The sequence below is a fragment of the Chionomys nivalis genome, chromosome 10 (assembly GCF_950005125.1).
Source record: "Chionomys nivalis chromosome 10, mChiNiv1.1, whole genome shotgun sequence".
Lineage (NCBI taxonomy): Eukaryota > Metazoa > Chordata > Mammalia > Rodentia > Cricetidae > Chionomys > Chionomys nivalis.
This window is the reverse complement of record NC_080095.1, coordinates 82,997,754-83,017,978: the sequence shown is the minus strand read 5'-3', so window position 1 is coordinate 83,017,978 and position 20,225 is coordinate 82,997,754. Positions and strand designations below refer to the sequence as shown.

The following is a 20,225-nucleotide window of genomic DNA, read 5'->3' as shown; positions in this document are numbered from 1 at the left end:
AACTATGCAAATCCAACAGGAATTACGACAGAGGAAGCCATGGGCAGATGGTGATGACATGGGTGTGTCTTAGAACTTCGTATGTTTTTCTATACTTCCTGTATTTCTCCCATTTCCTTTAATATAACGAAATAAATAAGCACCTTTATCTTACAATCAACATCTTTGAGGAGACTCTGTGAGCTTTGGATCAGAGGATTGTGTTACTAATATTGCACTTTCTGAGAACCTTTTACAACATGACTCTACAAAGAATTCAATTCCGAGGAACCTTGCAAATCTTAAAAATCACCGAAACTAACTTTTACCTTTTTGAATTGTGAGGAACATGGAGGGGATTATTACTGAATCAATTTTTAAAATGTCATTTATGTTGCTATTTTCTAAACCATGTTCTTCATTACCTGAGTGATTTCTTAAGACAAAAAAAAAAAAAAAATCTCCATAGATACCACCTGGAAGTGGCATGTCTGCCAAGCTCCCTTGGTAGAACAAAGCCATAACAATCTGATAACAGCAATTGATTATGTGCGGACAGACCTGACCGCCATCCCGGGGACCAGGGGGATGGCTGCGTTTCTTCACTGGCATTCCATTTTAGCCTTCTCTTTTGGGGAATACAATGCATGGCGTTTTCTTGACAGGTTAAATACAAAACTCGTTAACTGGGAGTTCTTTTTTTAATAATTAAAGTAAGTCCAAACCTTGGTCATATTTTGTGAGGACTTTGGCACTTGTGAACCCAATAATGCCCCATATGATTTGAGTGTCTGGAGTGCAGACATAACAGGTCCACCACTGACCCTACCTAAACATTTGACAGTCCCGATGGCATGTGCAGACGCTGCTCTTGGCTTGTTAGTGACCAGGGCCAGCTCTCCAAAGTACTGCCCCCGAAAACACCGAGCAATTTCCACGGCACCATTCTCCTCCACTTCCGATTTGCCCTGGGAAGGTAATTGACGCGAGTTACATTTAAGTCTACCATCATTAAAAAAAAATCCATTATTTTCCTTGCTAATATGCAGAATTTTAGAGTTGATAAATGTTTTACCTTTCTTTTCATAGTAATTTTCACTTCTCCAGATTCTACAATGAAAAAAGAATCTGCCAAATCTCCCTATTAAAAGAAAAAAATTAGAGTGAAAAATGAGAATTCCATAGCAACCCTGAAATCATGTCCTTGAAGGCAGGGTACAGATTCCAGTCTGTAAGTGAAGTCATATTTAAGAGGCCATTTCATCTACACTCAGAGGTAATGGCTGATAATTATGTAACATTTTTATTTGTAAAAACATTTGCAATAACACACTCTCTACCAGAAAATATGGCAAGTAACCCGAGCTAGGAATCGTCCCCCAAATTCTGTGCTGAACCATACACAGAAAGGACAGCACAGCGGTGTATCCCGGCAGCCTCTTCCATCAGCAGGCTATGTCGGTACACTCTGTGCTCCTTGGTGTCTAGCAACATGCTCCCTGTGTCCACCTAAAGTAACACGTGTTAGCACAGTGACTTGCCAGGAGCAGAAAGAACCTGGGAGCATTCAGAAGCAAAGGACTTTGAGATGTCTACAGTCAGTGTACTTCCAGCTTCTGAAAAGACCACTGGAACTGGAAAGGATGGTGGCGTGGGTTTTGCACAAACTCTGATTTCTAATGCTGCCCCCTCAAACATGCTATGGAAGATTTCTGTTCACTGTTTCAAGTCCTTCCCGTGAATCCAGAGAAACACGAATATTTGAAAACCTCTCTGGTATAATTTAAAGACAGTACTACAACCAACATACTCAAGGTTCTGACTTTTACCTTAATCTCTAGGACCTCAAACAAAACCAGAGATTATATAACAAAAATAAATGTTAGGCCTAGATTTCTAAAATATAGGATAGTATATGTGGTGATATTTTCTTTGTGTTTTAACAAATAAGTTTGTCTGAAGATGAGAGCACAGCTAAGCCACTAGAGGCCTGGCAGTGGTGGTATACACCTTTAACCCCAGGACTCAGGCGTAAAGTGGCAGGTGGATCTCTGTTAGTTAGTTCAAGGCTACCTTGGGCCATACAAAATTGATCCAGTCTAAAAAAGAAATAGAGCTCACACAAAAATGATCCCAGCATTTGGGATCACATGCCTTTAATTCCAGCACTAAGGAGGTGGAGACAGAAGTGATATGGTTGGACAGAGAGAGGAATCTAAGGCAGGAGGAGGCAGGAGCTCAGTGCAGTCTGAGGCAGCAATCGAAGCAGTCAGTCTAAGGATGCAGTCTGAGGAGGCAGTCTGAGGACGGGATCTCCCCTTTGGGCTGAGCACTGGTAGAGATAAGAACTCTATATGCCACTCTGTGGTTTGTGTGTGTGTGATAAGGCAGGTGGGGGTAAGGACAGAAAGATACTTATTGGCCTTCTAAACCATGGTCTTTTCTTCAAACAGCCCTAGAATCTTGGCCTTACCCCATCTAAGTGGAGACAGAGAAGTGGATGAGCCGGGGAAGGGAGTTGGAGAAGAGGAGGGAGGGGAAACTGTCGTTGGTATGTAAAATAAATTTTAATATGATGAAAAAGAGAATAATTCAAATAGACGAGTACAGTAGACTGTTGTGATTTAAAAAAAAAAAAACCCACAGAATATTAGAAATGCCCTCAAGTCATGTATGTTTCAAATGTCTACAGAGCCTACTTTCTAGGAGCTCTCTGGCTGACTATGGCGCTGTACACAACACAGTTGGTTTCCCACAGGGAGAAACCATGTTTAAAAAGCATGAGGGTTAGAGCAGACTTGTATTAACGTATCCAGTGCTCTTCTCTGCGAATGTTATCCGGAAGCAGCCGTAGGAGGTCTCAAGACCTGATCATGCAAATCTCTTTATCCTCTCGCAATGGAGCTGGGTTCATGGGAGAGCCACCACTTCCGTTTCATATGTGACACCCTTTTATACATGTGGATTTCATGTTACAAACTGTAAAACCACTCAGAGAGTCAGGTAATGGTTTAATGAAAATCCATTTGGAATAAATTATATAAACAAAAACATCCAAATTACTTACTGGCTGTAAAAGCATTTTTAGTGAGTTGTTTGGTAGAAGTAATATTCATTAAATCCAACGTCGCATGCTGATTATTAAACCACGTTTAACGAGACGTTCCTGAACTTAACACCACACGGACTGACATGGTATCATACCTGAGCTATGATCTGTTCTCCATCGTTGTAAACTTTGGTGCCGATCACGTCTACCACCTTCAGGCGTTCAGAAACCTACAAGGAGAATACAGTATCAGAAAGAAAAAGACGGTCACGGCTGTTCTTGTCAACCTGACGACATCTGGGATTACCTACAACCCAAATGGTTGCATATACCTCTGAGGGATTATTTTTCTTATTTACATTGGGGTCTTACCTGCATTCATGTCTGTGTGAAGATGTCAGATCTCCTGGAACTGGAGCTACACAGACAGTTGTGAATTGTCATGTGGGTGCTGGGAGTTAAACCCAGGTCCTTTGGAAGAGCAGTCAGTGCTCTTAACTGCTGAGCCATCTCTCCAGCCCCAGAATTTTTTTCTTAATTAAAGACTTGAAGTGATTAAAGATCCACCTTTAATCTGGGCCACACCTGTTGTTGCACTGCCCACAGAAAGAACAGGAAAGAAGGCAGTGCCCCCCCCCCCCCCCGCTTGCTATAGCTTTCCTTCCTTCCCTGGCATTAGAGTCCACTTCTTCAGGATTCTGTCATACACCAAAGACCAGCTGACAGATCCAGCCGCGTAGACTGAACAACTACTGGGTTCTTAGTTTTCCATTAGTAGGTAGCTATTATTGGACTAGCAATGCCACAGCCTACAATAAGTCTCCATATGTAAAGGAGACTACATATATATACAGTATTACATATTCGCCATAGGCACAAATGTAATTGTTATACATCAGCATATATTATATATTTATATATTACATAAATTCTCTCTTCCTCCAGCAAACCCTAAGTAATACACAGACCACTTAAAAGGGGGTAGCCTATACTGCTAAATAAACTGAACAGTGTTTGCTTGTGTGGTTGTTAGATTAACTGCTAGGATTCTCAAACAGAAAAATTTGTATTTCTATTTTTTTCCATAAAATAACGGCAGACTGAGAAACTACCAGCCCAGATTTCCATATGGCACAATAAAGCTACGGCGGAATGACAGCTGCTCCCTTAGAGGGAGCACATGCTCTCCAGTTTGCCAAAGTCCCTTCCTGGGTCACATGGCTCAGTCTGACTGGACGGCCTCCCTGATGTGTTCTATTTGAGGGCTGGAGCTGCAGGAGAAGTCAACTCCCTCTGCATTCCACGGTGTGGCCAAGGTTCTTCCGGGCATAAACCAGCAACCCTAGAGAGACATTACTGTGCTGATGTGTGCCATTTTAGAGCACCGTAAGACATACACCTATTTATCTAGAACCAATGAAATTACGGCAAAGCTGAATTCTTAAGGTAACAATTCTTCCACAAGTGTCTGCCCTCATAGATAAGAAACAATCGGTCTCGTTGAGAAGATATTGGGCTAAGAAATGAAAGAGATCCATAAAGTTGTGCAGGAGGCTGTTCTAGGCGGAAAGCAAGTGCACAGGTCTGAGGTGAGGGCTGGCTTGTTTGTGTCACGGGAAGAAGCTAGTGTGTGAGGCAGGGTGAATGTGGAGCAGTCGGAATGTTGTCAGAGGGACACAGGTGAGGCAGGATACTGGGCAGGTCCTCAGGGGCCAGCAAAGTTATCCTGTCCTGGAAGAGTGGATAACAGAAGGCAGGGGAGGTCTAGGACCCACAGGCTCCTGTAGATGTCTGATAAAAGTCATACAAGAGTTAATGATGATACAGACAGAGGTGATACTGGTGAAGGTAGTGGAAGATGACTGGATATTACAGATATTCTGAAGAATGACACCCATAGGTTCCCAGTTGGTAGGATAGGATTCAGAAGTGTGACCTAGCTGGAGGTAGGCTTTGAGCTGTTCTCTGCGCGTTCTGTCTCACAGTTATGGATCAAAATGTAAGGTCTCAATTGTTCCTGCTGCCTTGCCTTTGCTCCACGATCATGGACTCTGAAACTACAGGCCCAATTTATTCAATGTTTTCTTTCATAAATTCCCTGGTCAGGGAGTCTTACTACAGCGACAGAAACGTAACAAGACGAAGAGCAAAAAGGGTGATTTGGGGCATCTGGTCCAGGCTAAGATGTGCACAGGTTTCTGACAGAAGATGTTAAATTAGTAGTTGACAGAGAGGATCATTTTAGGGGGAACTTATAAGGCCTGAGATTTAAAGTATGTGTGATTCATATTTCAAATTCTCACAAACCAAGTAAGTGTATGTAGGTACAGAAGAAACCAAAGCTGAGGAATGCCAACTTTAAAAGTAGAGAGAAAGGGGAACAAACAGTAACAACCCTGGGGGTTGGGGGTGGGGCAATGAGGACCTCCTGGGTTTAGGTAGTTCCTCCCTGTAAAGGGATAGCCAGCAGTTAACTCTTTATGCTATTAGATAAATGGTACCTATAAATTTGCTATAGATGGGGCTGGAGAGATGGCTCAGTGGTTAAGAGCACTGGCTGCTCTTTCAAAGGTCCTGAGTTCAATTCCCAGCAATTACATGGTGACTTACAACCATCTGTAATGAGATCTGGCGCCCTCCTCTGGCGTGTGGGCATACATGGAGGCAAAACATTGTATACATAATAAATAAATGTATACATTGTATACATAATAAATAAATAAATCTTTAAAAAATTGCTATAGACTCTAGATAAGAGCCTTATTTTCCAATCACAATAATAAAATGTACTTATAGGCAGTAAAAGAGCTAGCAATGAAACCTAATGTCACTATCTGTTCTTTTCATAGGAAAATATGAAAAGACATTAAAAATTATCATCATCATTATTACTGTGGGGGTACTACAGCACACACTGTGTGGAGATCAGGAGACCTTTCCATCTTTATGTGGGAACTGGAGTTGTCAGCATGGTTAGCTTTTTTATCAGCTGGGCCTCCTCACCAGACTGTCTAAACAAAGCAGCCACAGTGTGGGGGCCAGCCTTGATAAGCTAAGTCTGGGCTCTTTACTTCCAACCATTATCACCTGCCAGAGTAGAACTCTGAGTCTCCGGAGTTTACCCTGAAGCAATACCTGGTAGCAGGAAAGAACCACAAGCTGAGATTACCTGACCACCACCCAGGAGCAGACCATTCAAAGGAAATGCCTAACATTCCAACCTCTGTAGATAGGACCACCTGCCAGCACACTCACCAGGACACCCCTAGACAACTGTCAGACAATCAGGGGCCCTGAACCTCAGAGAACTCCTCACCCCACCTTTACTACTATAAAAACCCAATTCTAACTGAGCTCGGGGTTCTCCGGTTATTCCAATGCACTGGACATGCGGAGAGACCGAGTTTGCAAACTTGATTTAAATAAAGGCTCTTTGCTTTAATATACGGGACTCTTGGTTTCCTTGTTGGCTTTTGCCGGGACTTCGCGGATTTGGTATAACACTCACCTCCAGGGACTTGAGGAATGGCAGCGACTCAATAAAGCTTTCGTACATCTTTCTCTTTTTGGCATTGTTTTTTACAATTATTCTCCTGAAGGTTACCCTGTCCTAAAGAGAGCAGTAAACACAAAGGCAGTTAAAATCTGAGCAAATACTTCCATTCCCTTCAAGGATTACACAATAATTGATGACGTTAAAGTTAAAGATTATAACATGATTAGACTCTCAACTAATTTCATATTTTTATTTCTTTGAGCACAAAATTTACTGTATACGTTTTTTCCCCTTTATTTTCTTAGAAAAAGAAGCATTCAGCCAAGCAATGGCGGTACAGCATTAAGGAGGCAGAGGCAGGCAGCTCTCTGAGTTTGAGGCCAGCCTGGTCTACAGAATGAGTTCCAGGGCAGGCAAGAGCCACACAGAAAAACCCTGTCTCAAAAAGGGGGGTGGGAATGGAAGGGGAAGAAGAGGAAGAAGAAGAAGAAGAAGAAGAAGAAGAAGGAGGAGGAGGAGGAGGAGGAGGAGGAGGAGGAGGAGGAGGAGGAGGAGGAGGAGGAGGAAGAAGAAGAAGAAGAAGAAGAAGAAGAAGAAGAAGAAGAAGAAGAAGAAGAAGAAGAAGAAGAAGAAGAAGAAGAAGAGGGGGAGGAGGAGGAGGAGGAGGAGGAGGAGGAGGAGGAGGAGGAGGAGGAATGGGAAGGGAAAGGAAGGGAGAGAGGGAGAGAGAGAAGCATTTTTTTTTTTTTTTTTTTGGTTTTTTCGAGACAGGGTTTCTCTGTGGTTTTGGAGCCTGTCCTGGAACTAGCTCTGTAGACCAGGCTGGTCTCGAACTCACAGAGATCCGCCTGCCTCTGCCTCCCGAGTGCTGGGATTAAAGGCTTGCGCCACCATCGCCCGGCTGAGAGAAGCATTCTTTAGATTAGTGGTTCTCAACCTGTGGGTAGTGACCCCTTTGGGGGCTGAATGACCCTTTCCTGTGGGTTGCATATCAAATATCTTGCGTTTCAGATATTTACCTTAAGATTCAGAACAGTATCAAAATTAGTTATGAAGTAGCAACAAAAATAACTTTGTCATTGGGGATCACCACAACATGAGGAACTACCTTAAAGGGTCACAGCATCAGGAAGCTGAGAACCGTGCTGTATTAAAGGTCACAGTGTTAGGATGTCGAGAAGCACTGCTTTAGACACAGATTCTGACCAGCACACTGGGCTCTATGCCCACATGGAGGCACTGTCACACTATAAAAATATATATATATACCAATACCATTCCCTCACTGTAGATGGCAGGGTTGTTGCAAAATCAATTAAGTAGATAGGACCGAACCTGGGTTTAGTATTGTTTTAAGCATTTACTTCAATCAGTCACAGACACAGTTAAATGTGAGATTCCTGAGGCATACATACACTGAGGTAAGAACTACAAGAAATACTAGTAGAAAAGAAGTCATCCATAATGAATTCATAATGTAAGCATTTTTAAAAATACATATTTATACCAGTGGTGGTGGCACACACCTTTAATATCAGCACTTGGGAGGCAGAGGCAGGCGCATCTCTTAAGTTCAAGGCCAGCCAGGGCTACACAGCGAAACCCTTTCTTGAAAAACCACAAAAACAACAAAAATAAACAAAAAATACATATTAGTTTTTTTCAGACTCACATAATATCAGAATTTTCCTTTTAAAAATGAAGGTACAAAAACCCCTATATTCTTGACTGGGGTCTTAGTCTAGACTTTATCATGTTTACAGTCTAAATTCTTTCATGTTTATATGATCTCAAAAATGCAGAACTTAATTTAGGAACGACAGAAATGTTTGCACATAACAGCTCAAAAGCTATTTTCCCCTAAAAATTTTATGTTCCAAAAATTCTCAAAAAATGTTTTTTATTCTTTTTTTTTTTTTTTTTTTTTTTTTGGTTTTTTCGAGACAGGGTTTCTCTGTGGTTTTGGAGCCTGTCCTGGAACTAGCTCTTGTAGACCAGGCTGGTCTCGAACTCACAGAGATCCGCCTGCCTCTGCCTCCCGAGTGCTGGGATTAAAGGCGTGCGCCAGTAAATAGCTCCATAATCACATAGTTTGGCATTCACCAATGAGTAACTATACCACTTTAGTAAGATTAAAACTGGGCATTATGTAATACCTTGCTATGCCAACATTTTATGGATACAACTCTAACAATGATGGACTATATGTGTCCCCTCCCCAAAGTCCCAATCCTAAACCTGAGCATGCTGGTGTTAGGAGATAGGCCTCAGGTGATTAGGCCATGAGTGTGGAGTTGTCCTAAACAGAATTAAGTAATTCTCATAAAAGACCTTTGAAACTGTCCTGCCCCTTCCACCAAATGTGAGACAATGGCTATCTAGGTACTGGCCCTACACCAAAAGCTCTTGTGAGTCTTAGCCTCCAAAACAGGCAGGAATACCTGTGCCAACTATGGTGAGTTGTGGTAACAGCCAGACAGAATGAGACACTAAGAAACGAGACAGCCTGTTTCCAAGTTAATTACTATTTTGATGCCAGTTGTATTCTGGCTTTATACTTCCTAATGTTTTTGAAAAGACAGTACCTAGGCCAGCAAGATGGCTCACCAGGTAAAGGCACCAACTGCCAAGCTTACTGACCTGAGTTCTATCAGCAGGACACAAATGACCTCCACACGTGTCCCCAAATACACACAAAATAAAAAGTAAATGCATGCCGGGCGGTGGTGGCGCACGCCTTTAATCCCAGCACTTGGGAGGCAGAGGCAGGTGAATCTCTGTGAGTTCGAGACGAGCCTGGTTTACAAGAGCTAGTTCCAGGACAGGCTCCAAAGCCACAGAGAAACCCTGTCTCGAAAAACCAAAAAAAAAAAAAAAAAAAAAAGTAAATGCATGCTGGGTGATGGTGGCACATACCTTAATCCCAACACTCGGGAGGCAGAGGCAGGCGGATCTCTGTGAGTTTGAATCCAGTCTGGTCTAATAATGCAAGTTCTGAGACAGACAAGAGAAACTCGTCTCAAAAACAAAAGAGAAAGTAAATGTAATAAAATCCTACTTTTAATTTTAAGAGTTAATTTGCAAACAATTTTGAGCTCTTTTGCAGCCTGGCCCTACATCAGAATTTGCTGAGGTAATTTCTAAAACCCAAGACTCGGGTGGCTCGGAATCTCTACATCTGGCTAAACTTTTACATCTATGTCCCATGTGAGTGTCACAGATAGTTAGGTTTGGGAAGCAGGTACATTTTATGGACAGACTTTGTTTTTGTTAAAACAGAGACAGTCTGAAATAGTTTAGTCACTTAGAAGAAATCACGTGTTCTATCTCTGGGGGAAAGCTGTCTATTAAAGGTCCCATTTCACACCCACTGTGACCCAGCAAGTCCAGGAAGCCCAATCTCATACGCTTTCATCTTATCGCTTTAGCCTTCGTCTAACCTCCAGGCTGAAGGCAGCAGGTGCTATTTAGGGTAGGGCTCTCAGAGAAGGCCCCCGCTTTACATGGGCACTGACAGCCATGGGGCTGCGGGCTATGGATCTTACGATTCCTTCCCGCCTAACTTTCCCTAGAAGGGACTGGTTGTATAAATTGATCTTAAAAAGCAAGTTTCAATACAACAAAAGTACTTTATTATAATTTTTAAGGATATATTGTACTTATATGTATGCATCAGAAACTACCCCTCACCCCTTTAAAGATTTGTTTATTTATTATCTATACAGTGTTCTTCCCGCATGTGTGCCTGCAGGCCAGAAGAGGGCACCGATCTTATTACAGATGGTTGTGAGCCACCATGTGGTTGCTGAGACTTGAACTCAGGACCTTTGGAAGAGCAGCTCACTGAACCATCTCTCCAGCCCGAAACTACCCCTTTCTATAAATGTTATTAACATGTACAAGCTACCAAAAAAAAAATCTCTGAAAAACGTTTCTTAAATGCTTAAGGACTGTGCACATAACCCCCCCGAGCTTTTGTGTGTTTGTTACTGAAACCACCAGGGCTGACAGTATCGGTGCTCAGGGCAAATCTGGTAATGTGTGATCTTGGACAGGATGCGTGAGGAGTCCTCGTTACTATCTGACACTCTAGCTGGTATCTCCGGTGAGACGGCTCCATTTTCAGCTACACCCTCTGGAATAGGCAGGTCATGGCAGACACAAGATGAACCCCAATACCGTGAGGACTGGTCTGCTCTGGTGTGACTGCTCTCAGTTGGTTTTGGACTTTCTAATCTGAGAAACCTTAACACACTCAGGTGATGGGCTTCTCCCCACGAGACTCTCCATTTCCACCCCGTAATTCCTAAAGCTGACTGTTGAACAGGTAGACAGTAGCTGTTTGGCTTCAATAAAAAGGAGTTTTCGGTATCCAGCATCTTTGAGTGAGATTTTTTATGAGCTAAACCAACTTCTGAGTCAAATGCTGAGATAATGTGTACATTCTGTGACCCTACATCCCTTTGTTAAAACCCTTCTTCTGGCCAGGCTGTGGGACACACCTTTAACCCCAGCACTTGGGAGTCAAGGGCAGACAGATTTCTGCGTTCCAAGACATTCAAGGCTGTGCAGAGAAACCTTGTCTCAAAGACAAACAAACAAAAAACAACCTCTTTCTACGAAGACCCAGGGAAATAACCTAACAACTGCTTGCTTGTCAAGGGATGTGCTGTTTTTGTTTCAGACATTCCTGTCGACCACTGCTGCCTAAGTGAAGGCTGAGAGCAGGCAGTGCAGATACCTCCGGCGAGCTGATGAATACAACCAGCTCGGACTCACCTCAGCCCCACAGAAGTGCAATCTACACACCCTGCAAGGTGCTGAGTGGATTCCTAGGGTCATCTGCACACTTGCCAGATGAAGTCTGAGAACCCAGCCTTCCAGAATCAGTTGTTCTGTTCTGTACTATGGCACCATGTGAGAAAGAATCCCACCCCACCCCTTCTCTAGCCCCTCAGCCAAATGTGTCTATGAACCAGTGTCTACAGAATTTCTACCGTTAAGACATTTATTTAAAGACAGAGATTGAGGAGCTTTTGTCTTGAGACCAGAAGTGTTTCAGATTTTAGACCCTAACCCCTCCCCCAACTCAACTCCGCCCAGATAGTGAAACCTCCTAACAAAACAGCTTGGGAGCATGTCTCAAGTCTAAACACAAAATCCATAGCTCATGTGTTGGCCTGAAGATAATTGATAAGTATTCATAATGTGCTCATACTTTGACTAACTTGTAACAGGTATGGAATTTTACAGTTCTGGAATCACGTTGGTACTCAAAAAGCTCTGGGCTGGGGACATTTCAAAGTCTCCAGGTTGGGAATGCTTAGTCCATACCAAAATCTAGGTCCCACTCAAAAGAGAATGATTAGATTTGTATAGAATCAAGGCATTTTTTAAAATATCCCAAGTGAAAAACACAGGTACCAATTTTTTTTTTTTTTGCAGTACATAGCTGCTCTTGAGTGCAAACACGTTGCCAATCAGTTGACACCATCAAGATAATTGCCTTTCAGTGCTTTTTCAAGCTGCAGCAACATCAGAATTGCCTGGAAGGCTTCAGAGACGGCAGAAGCGCCGGTCCCTTCTCCAGAGCTCGTGGTGCGGGAGTCAGAATTAATAGGAGGGGGCCTAGTATGTGTGCGTCAACAAGTTTCCAGTTGTGACTTTCAGTTTTCACTCTGAAAACCACTAATTTATCTGGCTATACCTCAGAGAGCTAGCTGAGAAAAATACACGTGCAACCGTGTGTGTGTGTGTGTGTGTGTGTGTGTGTTTGTGTATTCATACTTGCTAGTGAGGGTGTGTGCATATGTGTGCCCACATACATACAGAGGGCAAAGACGGATGCCAGATGTCTTTGTGGGTTGCCAGGCACCTTTGAGACACGGTGTCTTTGGCTAGACTGGCTAGCCAACGAGCTTCAGGAATGCTCAGGCCCACCACCCCTTGTCTCCAGACCCCCTCCCCTGTGCGTGACTTTTTACATGGGTTCTGGGAATCAGAACTCAGACCTTCCTTCTTGTTCAGCAGTCACCTTAGGGACTGGATCATCTCTCCAGCTGTTGAGGCTCATGGTTTCTAAGTGTGGATAAGAGGGGTACACTTTGGATCTGATGTCATTCTAAGGGCCAGCATATCCAAGCTCCTGACTTGGGAAGAGGCAGGACATAAGTCTTTGATTTAGCCCAGTCTTTGTGCCCAACAGCGCAGCATCCAGAAGATGGTTAATAAACACTTAGATCAGGTCAATTCTTTACTTACCAAACCCCACAGAGCACCAGGAGAGGTAGCTGTGATTGTAGCCGCTCTGGGTGTATTGTACATTAAGGCCAGTTCTCCAAAACTCCCACGATTGTCGTAGTTACCGACGCATCTTCCAACGCCGTCACATTTTACATAAATATCAAATGTTCCTCTGTTGGACATAGACAAATCATATTAAGTTAGAGACACAGAGATTCGGGGAACATTTCATTACCGTGGGTATTACTGCAGAGAAGAGTCCTGTACACTGATTTCCTGAGCCTGCTATGCCCTTTGATAACAGCAAGTGCTGGTCTGTTCCAACTGGACTAGGGCAGGGACAATGAATGGGGGAAAGAACTAAGCAACAAAAACTTAAAATTAATGATAGAATATGTGCAGAAAGCCATCTGTGGGAACAAAGTTCAAACACTACTGTACTTAGTAAGAACTGTGAAGGAAGGATTCCAGGGCACTGACCATGCAACAATACTTCATATTTCTAAAAAAAAAAAAAAAAAAAAAATGTATATTGCTTTTGACATCCAAAGAAAATAGCTACTTTTTTAAAGACTATAGCTCTAACAATTTGCTGACAAGTCTTTCATAAACTATAGCAGGAATTGGCACCTCAGTTTGCCAAAAAAAAAAACAAAACAGTTTTATTAGAAAACAAACTTTTTCTTACTTATTTTACATGGCTGGTTTGGGTTACAAGCAGAATTGAATTCTTAGATCACACTGGCCCACAAAGCCTCCCTGACCCTTTACTTTCGGTCAATCACAAACTGCAGCTGAGAAGCGGCAGTGTCAGCCCCAGCCTCTGGCTGGCCTTCCTGTAGGCCGACTCCGTGTGCATGTCCCTGCACTAACCGAGCTATTCCTTCTGCACAGGACCATCTTCCCACCAACAGAAGCCACGGTTTAAAGGCTGGCTGGCATACGTGTGAGGCAGACAAGAGAGTTCTTTAGCTATATCCTATGAGGTAAATCCTACAAAAAAGGATGTGTCAGTGGCAAAAAAGGGTCGGCTTTTAAGGGTTAGAAAGGGATTAAGTAGAAAAGAGACAGAAACAAAAGACATTAATAAGGGAGAAGAATGTTGTCTTCTTAATGGATAGAATGACGCATGTGAGGGAACCTCCTAGCATTTGTTCAATGCACAATAATTTCTAAACTATTCATTTAAAATCTGCCATATAGTCCCCTTTTCTTTCGTCACTGACACTCCTTTCTAGATTTACCATTCTGGATAGGACAAAATGAGTAACAAAATGGACTGGAGAGAGTAAAACATGCCACCAGTGGGCAGTCTGTTAGAGGGGCTGCCTTGCATACTGATCCCCTCCCTGATGCCCTGAGGTGTCAGGCGGTGCAGGCCAGAGCCATGAGCGTGAACACGAGTGGGGGACAGAGGACCTGGCTGTGGGTCAGATGCACGGCCGGGGTGACCTCAAGCAAGCCCTGTCACTTCTGTGAACCAGAGTGTTTCATCTGCAGTGGATAATTGGGTTCTAGTGGAAAGAGAATGTACTGGGCTCTAATGTAAAGCTGGTTCAGTAGTCAGAAATACCCACCGAAAGATCAACGCTGACTGAGCCTGGCTTCTCGCTCAGTCACAATGACGGCTGAGATTGTACACAGCACATTTTTTTAAATGTCAATTGTAAAGCTGGATGAAACTTACCTATCAATGACGTAAAAGTTGTCACCATCATCACCTTGATCGATTACATGCTCCCCTTCTTTGACCAGTTTTTCAAACATGGCATCTAACACTTGAGACATCTGCTCCTATATTTTAAAGAGATAAGATGTCTTTAAGTGCACCGAGAACACAGTTTCTCAAGGAATCACACAATCTCTGGTTTTGTGGACGATTTCTAGGAAATCAGAATATCATTACCACTGAGTTTTATTAGAAAAGTCAGTATCCCTCACCACATACAAATGAGAGCACTATTGATTCTCATATTCAACATCTGAATGAAAGTGATGATATCCGTCTACTTAAGAACATTTGTAACTACCACCACTTCACATGAAGAAAGAATTACTAAACTGCCACACATCTGGAGGGGAAAAAAAAACAAAAATAACTAGGGTGGTAATGAACTGTTTCAAATTTTCTTAAGCTGTCTGTTCTTAAAACCTCCTACTGCTCATTGCTTGAATTAGTGTGGAGGTCCTAAATACCTGGTGAAATTACACCCTGCCTTCAGTTTTACAGCTTGTGCCAGTGCGCAAAACAAAGCACAGACTGGGGCGGAGGGCAGCTAAGCCGTAGCAACAGAAGGCTCCCGCACACATTCTGCCAGTCATTTCTCTTCAAAAACCGACCGTCTCCGTCTCCTGGGAAAGGTCTTTAATAGTGTTGGAGCGGCCAATGAGCACAGTGTAGAAAATATTCAGAATAAAATTATGTGGTCCATGAGGGTGGAGCTAAAACCCAGGAATAAAAACAAGCTGGACGGTTTAAAGGCATACGTGGGTCAGGTATCTTCCTATAAAGTTCCTTTACCCCCTAAACACAATGTTTAGTGGACCAGACTGGACTTAATTTCCCAGACAAGTGACCAGCGAGAAATGAAACAACCCAGAGAGAGAGCTTGTACAGACACACCAAATACCAGCACAGAAAACTTGCTGGGACAAGGGCCCCCGGGTGTGACACCTGAGCTCACAGACTGCCCTACTTCCTCAGGCCTTACAATCAGTTGTTTGTTGGAAGCCTCAACACAACCACACACAGTAGATGTCAGGAGCAGAAGAGAGCTTTCGGACAGTGCTGCTTGTCCACCCAGAGATGGCTCGGGGTGATATTATACTCACAGGCATCCTGACAAAAATCTTAAAACATGACTGCTAAATTTTTCCCTCTTAAAATTAACCTCTTGAGCAGTTTTAGGTCCATGGGTGCACTGAGACAGTCTCACAGGACTTCACACTTCCTCGGCCTTCCCCACTATTAACGACCCCCAGCGCAATGGTAGGCTTGCTACACCTGATCTGCACTCAGAGACCCAATGACCCAAAGTCTGCATTTACATTAAGGTTTGCTCTTGGTATAGGTATGCAAATGGCAAATGCCACCCAACCGAATATTTTAATAAGAAAGAATAAAATCCAAACCACAAGGTCAACAAAGAAAGGAAAAAGTTCAGAGAAAACAGAAAATGAAGAATATGGAACAAACTTTCCAGGACGGAAAGTTTTTCAGGCTGAAAGGGAGCCTTAAGGAGCCCAGTTAAACCAATGAACAAAGCCCAAGTCTAGGCTGAGTCTAGGGTGCCACTGTGCTTCTGGGGAGGGGTGTGTCTTAAAATAATTTTGAAAAAGGATGCATAGCTTCTCTCAAAAATGAAGAGAAATACAAATTAAGATTGAAATAAGATATCACTTTTCTCACACATTCACTTATTAGATTTGAAAAGATTCAGACTCAAGGATGGACGCTGTATTGGAGTCATCATGAGGAAGAGACACTTTCACAGTCTTCTATGAAAAAGTACACACGTAATAAACACTACAGAAGCAACCCAGTGCCTGGAGGTGGTGGCGCACACCTTTAATCCCAGCACTCCGGAGGCAGAAGCAGGTGGATCTCTTGAGTTTGAAGCCAGGCTGGTCTACAGAGTGAGTTCCAGGACAGCCAGAACTACACAGAGATCCCTGTGTGTGAGTGAGTGAGTGTGTGTGTGTGTGTGTGTGTGTGTGAGAGAGAGAGAGAGAGAGAGAGAGAGAGAGAGAGAGAGAGAGAGAGAGAGAGAGAAGAGAGAGAGAGAGGAAGGAGGAGGAGGAGGAGGAGGAGGAGGAGGAGGAGGAGGAGGAGGAGGAGGAGGAGGAAGAAGAAGAAGAAGAAGAAGAAGAAGAAGAAGAAGAAGAAGAAGAAGAAGAAGAAGAAGAAGAAGAAGAAGAAGAAGAAGAAGAAGAAGACGACGAAGGAAGAGAAGAAAGAACAGGAAAATAAAGCAACCTGTAAGGTTTCAAATGCACAACCTCCACCCTGACTACTCCTTCTCTGGCAGGACACTCAGAAAGGGGGCAAGTGAAATGTTAAAAACCTGCCATTAGCAGAACAGGCTGATGGAGGGGCATTCAGGAGAGAGAAGTCCTACATAGGAACCCATCATCTGTCACACCAGGCAGGTCCAGCGGCCAGCATACGGCCACAAGGTTTTGTGGCGGTTTTAATACCGTGTAAAGACCTGCCTCAGAATGAGAGCTGTGAAGCAATCAGAGTTGTTCTGCAAAGACAATGGTTCTGCAGCTGCAGGCGAATGCAGACTTTCCCGAGCAGGGAAGTGTTTTTCAAACTTGCTGAGCTCAGGGCTCCTTGGGGGAGGGACTTCATTCTGAAAACGGTTGATTTAAACTTTATCCTCAAAGTATTGCCCCCCCCCGCCCGCACCTGACAGGGTTTCTCTGCAGTTTTGGAGCCTGTCCTGAAACTAGCCTTTGTAGACCAGGCTGGTCTCGAACTCACAGAGATCTGCCTGCCTCTGCCTCCCGAGTGCTGGGATTAAAGGTGTGCGCCACCACCGCCTGGTCCTCACAGTATGTTTTAGCCATTACATTTTTATATTAGTTTTTAAAGTAAGAGTACAAACTACTGGGTTTCATCACGGGTTTCCTATAGAGTCAGTATCTCTTCTAATCGTGTTCCTCCATGACCGTCCCTCTGCTTCTGGCCTCCTCTGACTGACTCGTTCCTTTCCACCTCTCAGTCTTCCCTTTGCTTTCAGTCCACTCACGTTCTATTACCCTTCTCTTTTACTCCTTCATGTATATGTATATAGGATATCACACACACACACACACACACACACACACACCACACACACACACACACACACATCCATCTCCCCTCCTGATTCCCCTTTCTACCCCCTGCCCCATATATATGGATTCTAAAAATATCTGGACTGGCTTATATCACCCAACATAATGATTTCCAGTTTTATTCTTTTTCCCGAAAACATGATTTAGTCCTTTACAACAGCTAGTGAATGATAAAATTAACAGAAATTAGCATGCTTGAACTAATGCATAGAGGTCTTATTATTTTTCAGAGGACTTGCAAGTTCCTAGCAGACAGTGAGGGAGGCGTTTCTCCAATGCTCCTTGCCCCCATCCATGGACAAGCCTCCGCCAGCACAGATTTAAATCAGCTGAGTTAAACCTCATCCTCAAAGTATGCTTTAGCCACACACACCACTCCATCTGCTGCTCTGCACCTACAAAAGCACTGCATTGCCACTCTGTCAACTTTAAAAGCTACCAGTGACACAGCTAGGGTTACCCCAATAATGCTCTGAATCCAGCTATTCATCGCTCCTGTCTCTCAACTCCTGGTTACCACTGAGTTTGTATTTCTGATCCCATCATTCCCTGTTATGAATGTCTTGACAGTTAGAATCAGGTAGGTCTATCCTTATCACACTGGCCTCTTTCACTTACTAATGTGTGTTTCCTCCATGTCTTCCCATGGCTTCACCAGCTCATTTCTTTTTACTACATAATATTCTGCTGTCTGAATGTATATTGCTTATCCGTTCATCCACTGAAGGACATCTTGGTGGCTCCCAACCTTGGGCAATTTTAAACAAAGCTGCTATGAACAACTGTATCCTGATTTTTGGGTGAACGTTAGGTTTTTACATCTCTGGGCAAATACAGAGAAGCAGAAAAATTGGAGTGTAGGAAAATAGTGAGGTAGATACCGCCAAACCACTTCTAAAGTGGTTAAACCACTTTGAATCCCCACCAGCCATGAGCCAGAGTTCCTGTTGCTTGACGCCTTCAACAGCATTCAATGATATTAGGGTTCTGGATTTGGGCCGTTTTGATGGGTGTACCTCACTGTTTTTTGATTTGCTTTTCCCTGGTGACAAAGGATACTGAGCATCAACCCTCCCTATGGTTCTAAAATATTTTGATTATCCCAAAAAGAAATCCTGCATCTATTAAGTACACATTTGCTATTTTCATGGTCCTCTAGCTCCTTAGAAACCATGATCTATTTTTCTCTATGTAGATATCTATTTTCTGGATATTTCATGCTATGGGATAATGCTCTTTGCACACTGTATAGATCTGTCACTCGTATTAGTTTAATAAAACACTGTTTGGCCAGTACTCAGGCAGAAAGTATAGGCAGGAGGATCAGACTAGGAGAATTCTGGGAAGAAGAAAGGCAGAGTAGTCAGTCACCAGCCAGATGCAGAGGAAGCAAGATGAGAATGCCTTACTAAGAAAAGGTACCAAGCCATGTGGTTAAACATATGTAAGAATTGTGAGTTAAGTTGCAAGAGCTAGTTAGTAATAAGCCTGAGCAATAGGCCAAATAGTTTATAATTAATATAAGCTTCTGTGTGTTTATTTGAGACTGAATGGCTGTGGGACAAGGCAGGACAGAAACTTCTCTCTACAGTTTCAATACACTAGAATGAGAATGACAAAGCGTGTTTTCTTGCATCTAGCTTACTTCACTTAGCATGATGTCTTCTAAGCTCATGTAGCATAATAAACAATATATGAATACATTTACCACCTGATTTCTATTCCATTTTATGTGACAACCTTACCTGTTGATCTATCTTACCAGTTTCAACCAGGTTGTTGCTTACTGCTACATTGTAAAACTTATTAGTGCATTTTGTTTAACTGTTCTTTATCAGGTATATCTTTTGCAAACATGTTCTCTCTGCTCATGGCTTGTTGATAGCCAAACACTTTAGTTTTGTTTTTTCTCTTTCTGAAGCAGGCCCACACTATGCAGCCACACACATCCCGTACCTCATACCCCTCTTGCCTTAATTTGTTAGCACTAAGATTATAGTGCACTGCAGCACCACACTCGGTCTTAGAATGTTTAATTTTAGTTAAGTTCATCTCATTGCTTCTTCCATACACTGAACTTTTGGCATCCTATCTAAATAGTCATCAAATTCTAAATCATCTAGATATCTACACTACTTATGACTTAAACATTTTACTTTGAGGTCTCTGGCCCATTTGGGGTTAATTTTCATGAGGGGTATAAAATCTGTCTAGAACATGAAGTAGGATCAAAACCCCGTGCCATTCTCCTTGGCCTCTTGTCAGCTCTCATTGTCCGCCATGTTCAGAGAGTCCGGTTTTATCCCATGCTTTTTCAGTCACAGTCCAGCTGGCCTTGGTGAGCTCCCAATAGATTGGCCCCACTATCTCAGTGGGTGGGTGCACCCCTCGTAGTCCTGACTTCCTTGTTCATGTTCTCCCTCCTTCTGCTCCTCATTAGGACCTTGGGAGCTCAGTCCGGGGCTCCAGTGTGGGTCTCTGTCTCTATCTCCATCCATCGCTAGATGAAGGTTCTATGGTGATATGCAAGATATTCATCAGTATGGCTATAGGATAGGTTCATTTCAGGTTCCCTATCCTCAGGTGCCCAAGGAACTAACTGGAGACATTGCCCTG

General features: G+C 43.1%; 1 protein-coding gene across 1 annotated transcript in view; it reads right to left on the bottom strand.

Annotated features, from left to right (window-relative positions):
- Positions 1–20,225, bottom strand: part of Prkar2b (protein kinase cAMP-dependent type II regulatory subunit beta) — a 95,212-nt gene that overhangs the window by 4,641 nt on the left and 70,346 nt on the right. Inside the window, exons 5-10 of the mRNA XM_057782836.1 lie at positions 14,455–14,561; positions 12,786–12,939; positions 6,537–6,638; positions 3,184–3,258; positions 1,055–1,120; positions 809–947 (exon numbers count right to left, since the gene is read on the bottom strand). Of these exons, the coding sequence (XP_057638819.1) occupies positions 809–947; positions 1,055–1,120; positions 3,184–3,258; positions 6,537–6,638; positions 12,786–12,939; positions 14,455–14,561 (643 nt within the window). The remainder of the gene's footprint in view (positions 1–808; positions 948–1,054; positions 1,121–3,183; positions 3,259–6,536; positions 6,639–12,785; positions 12,940–14,454; positions 14,562–20,225) is intronic.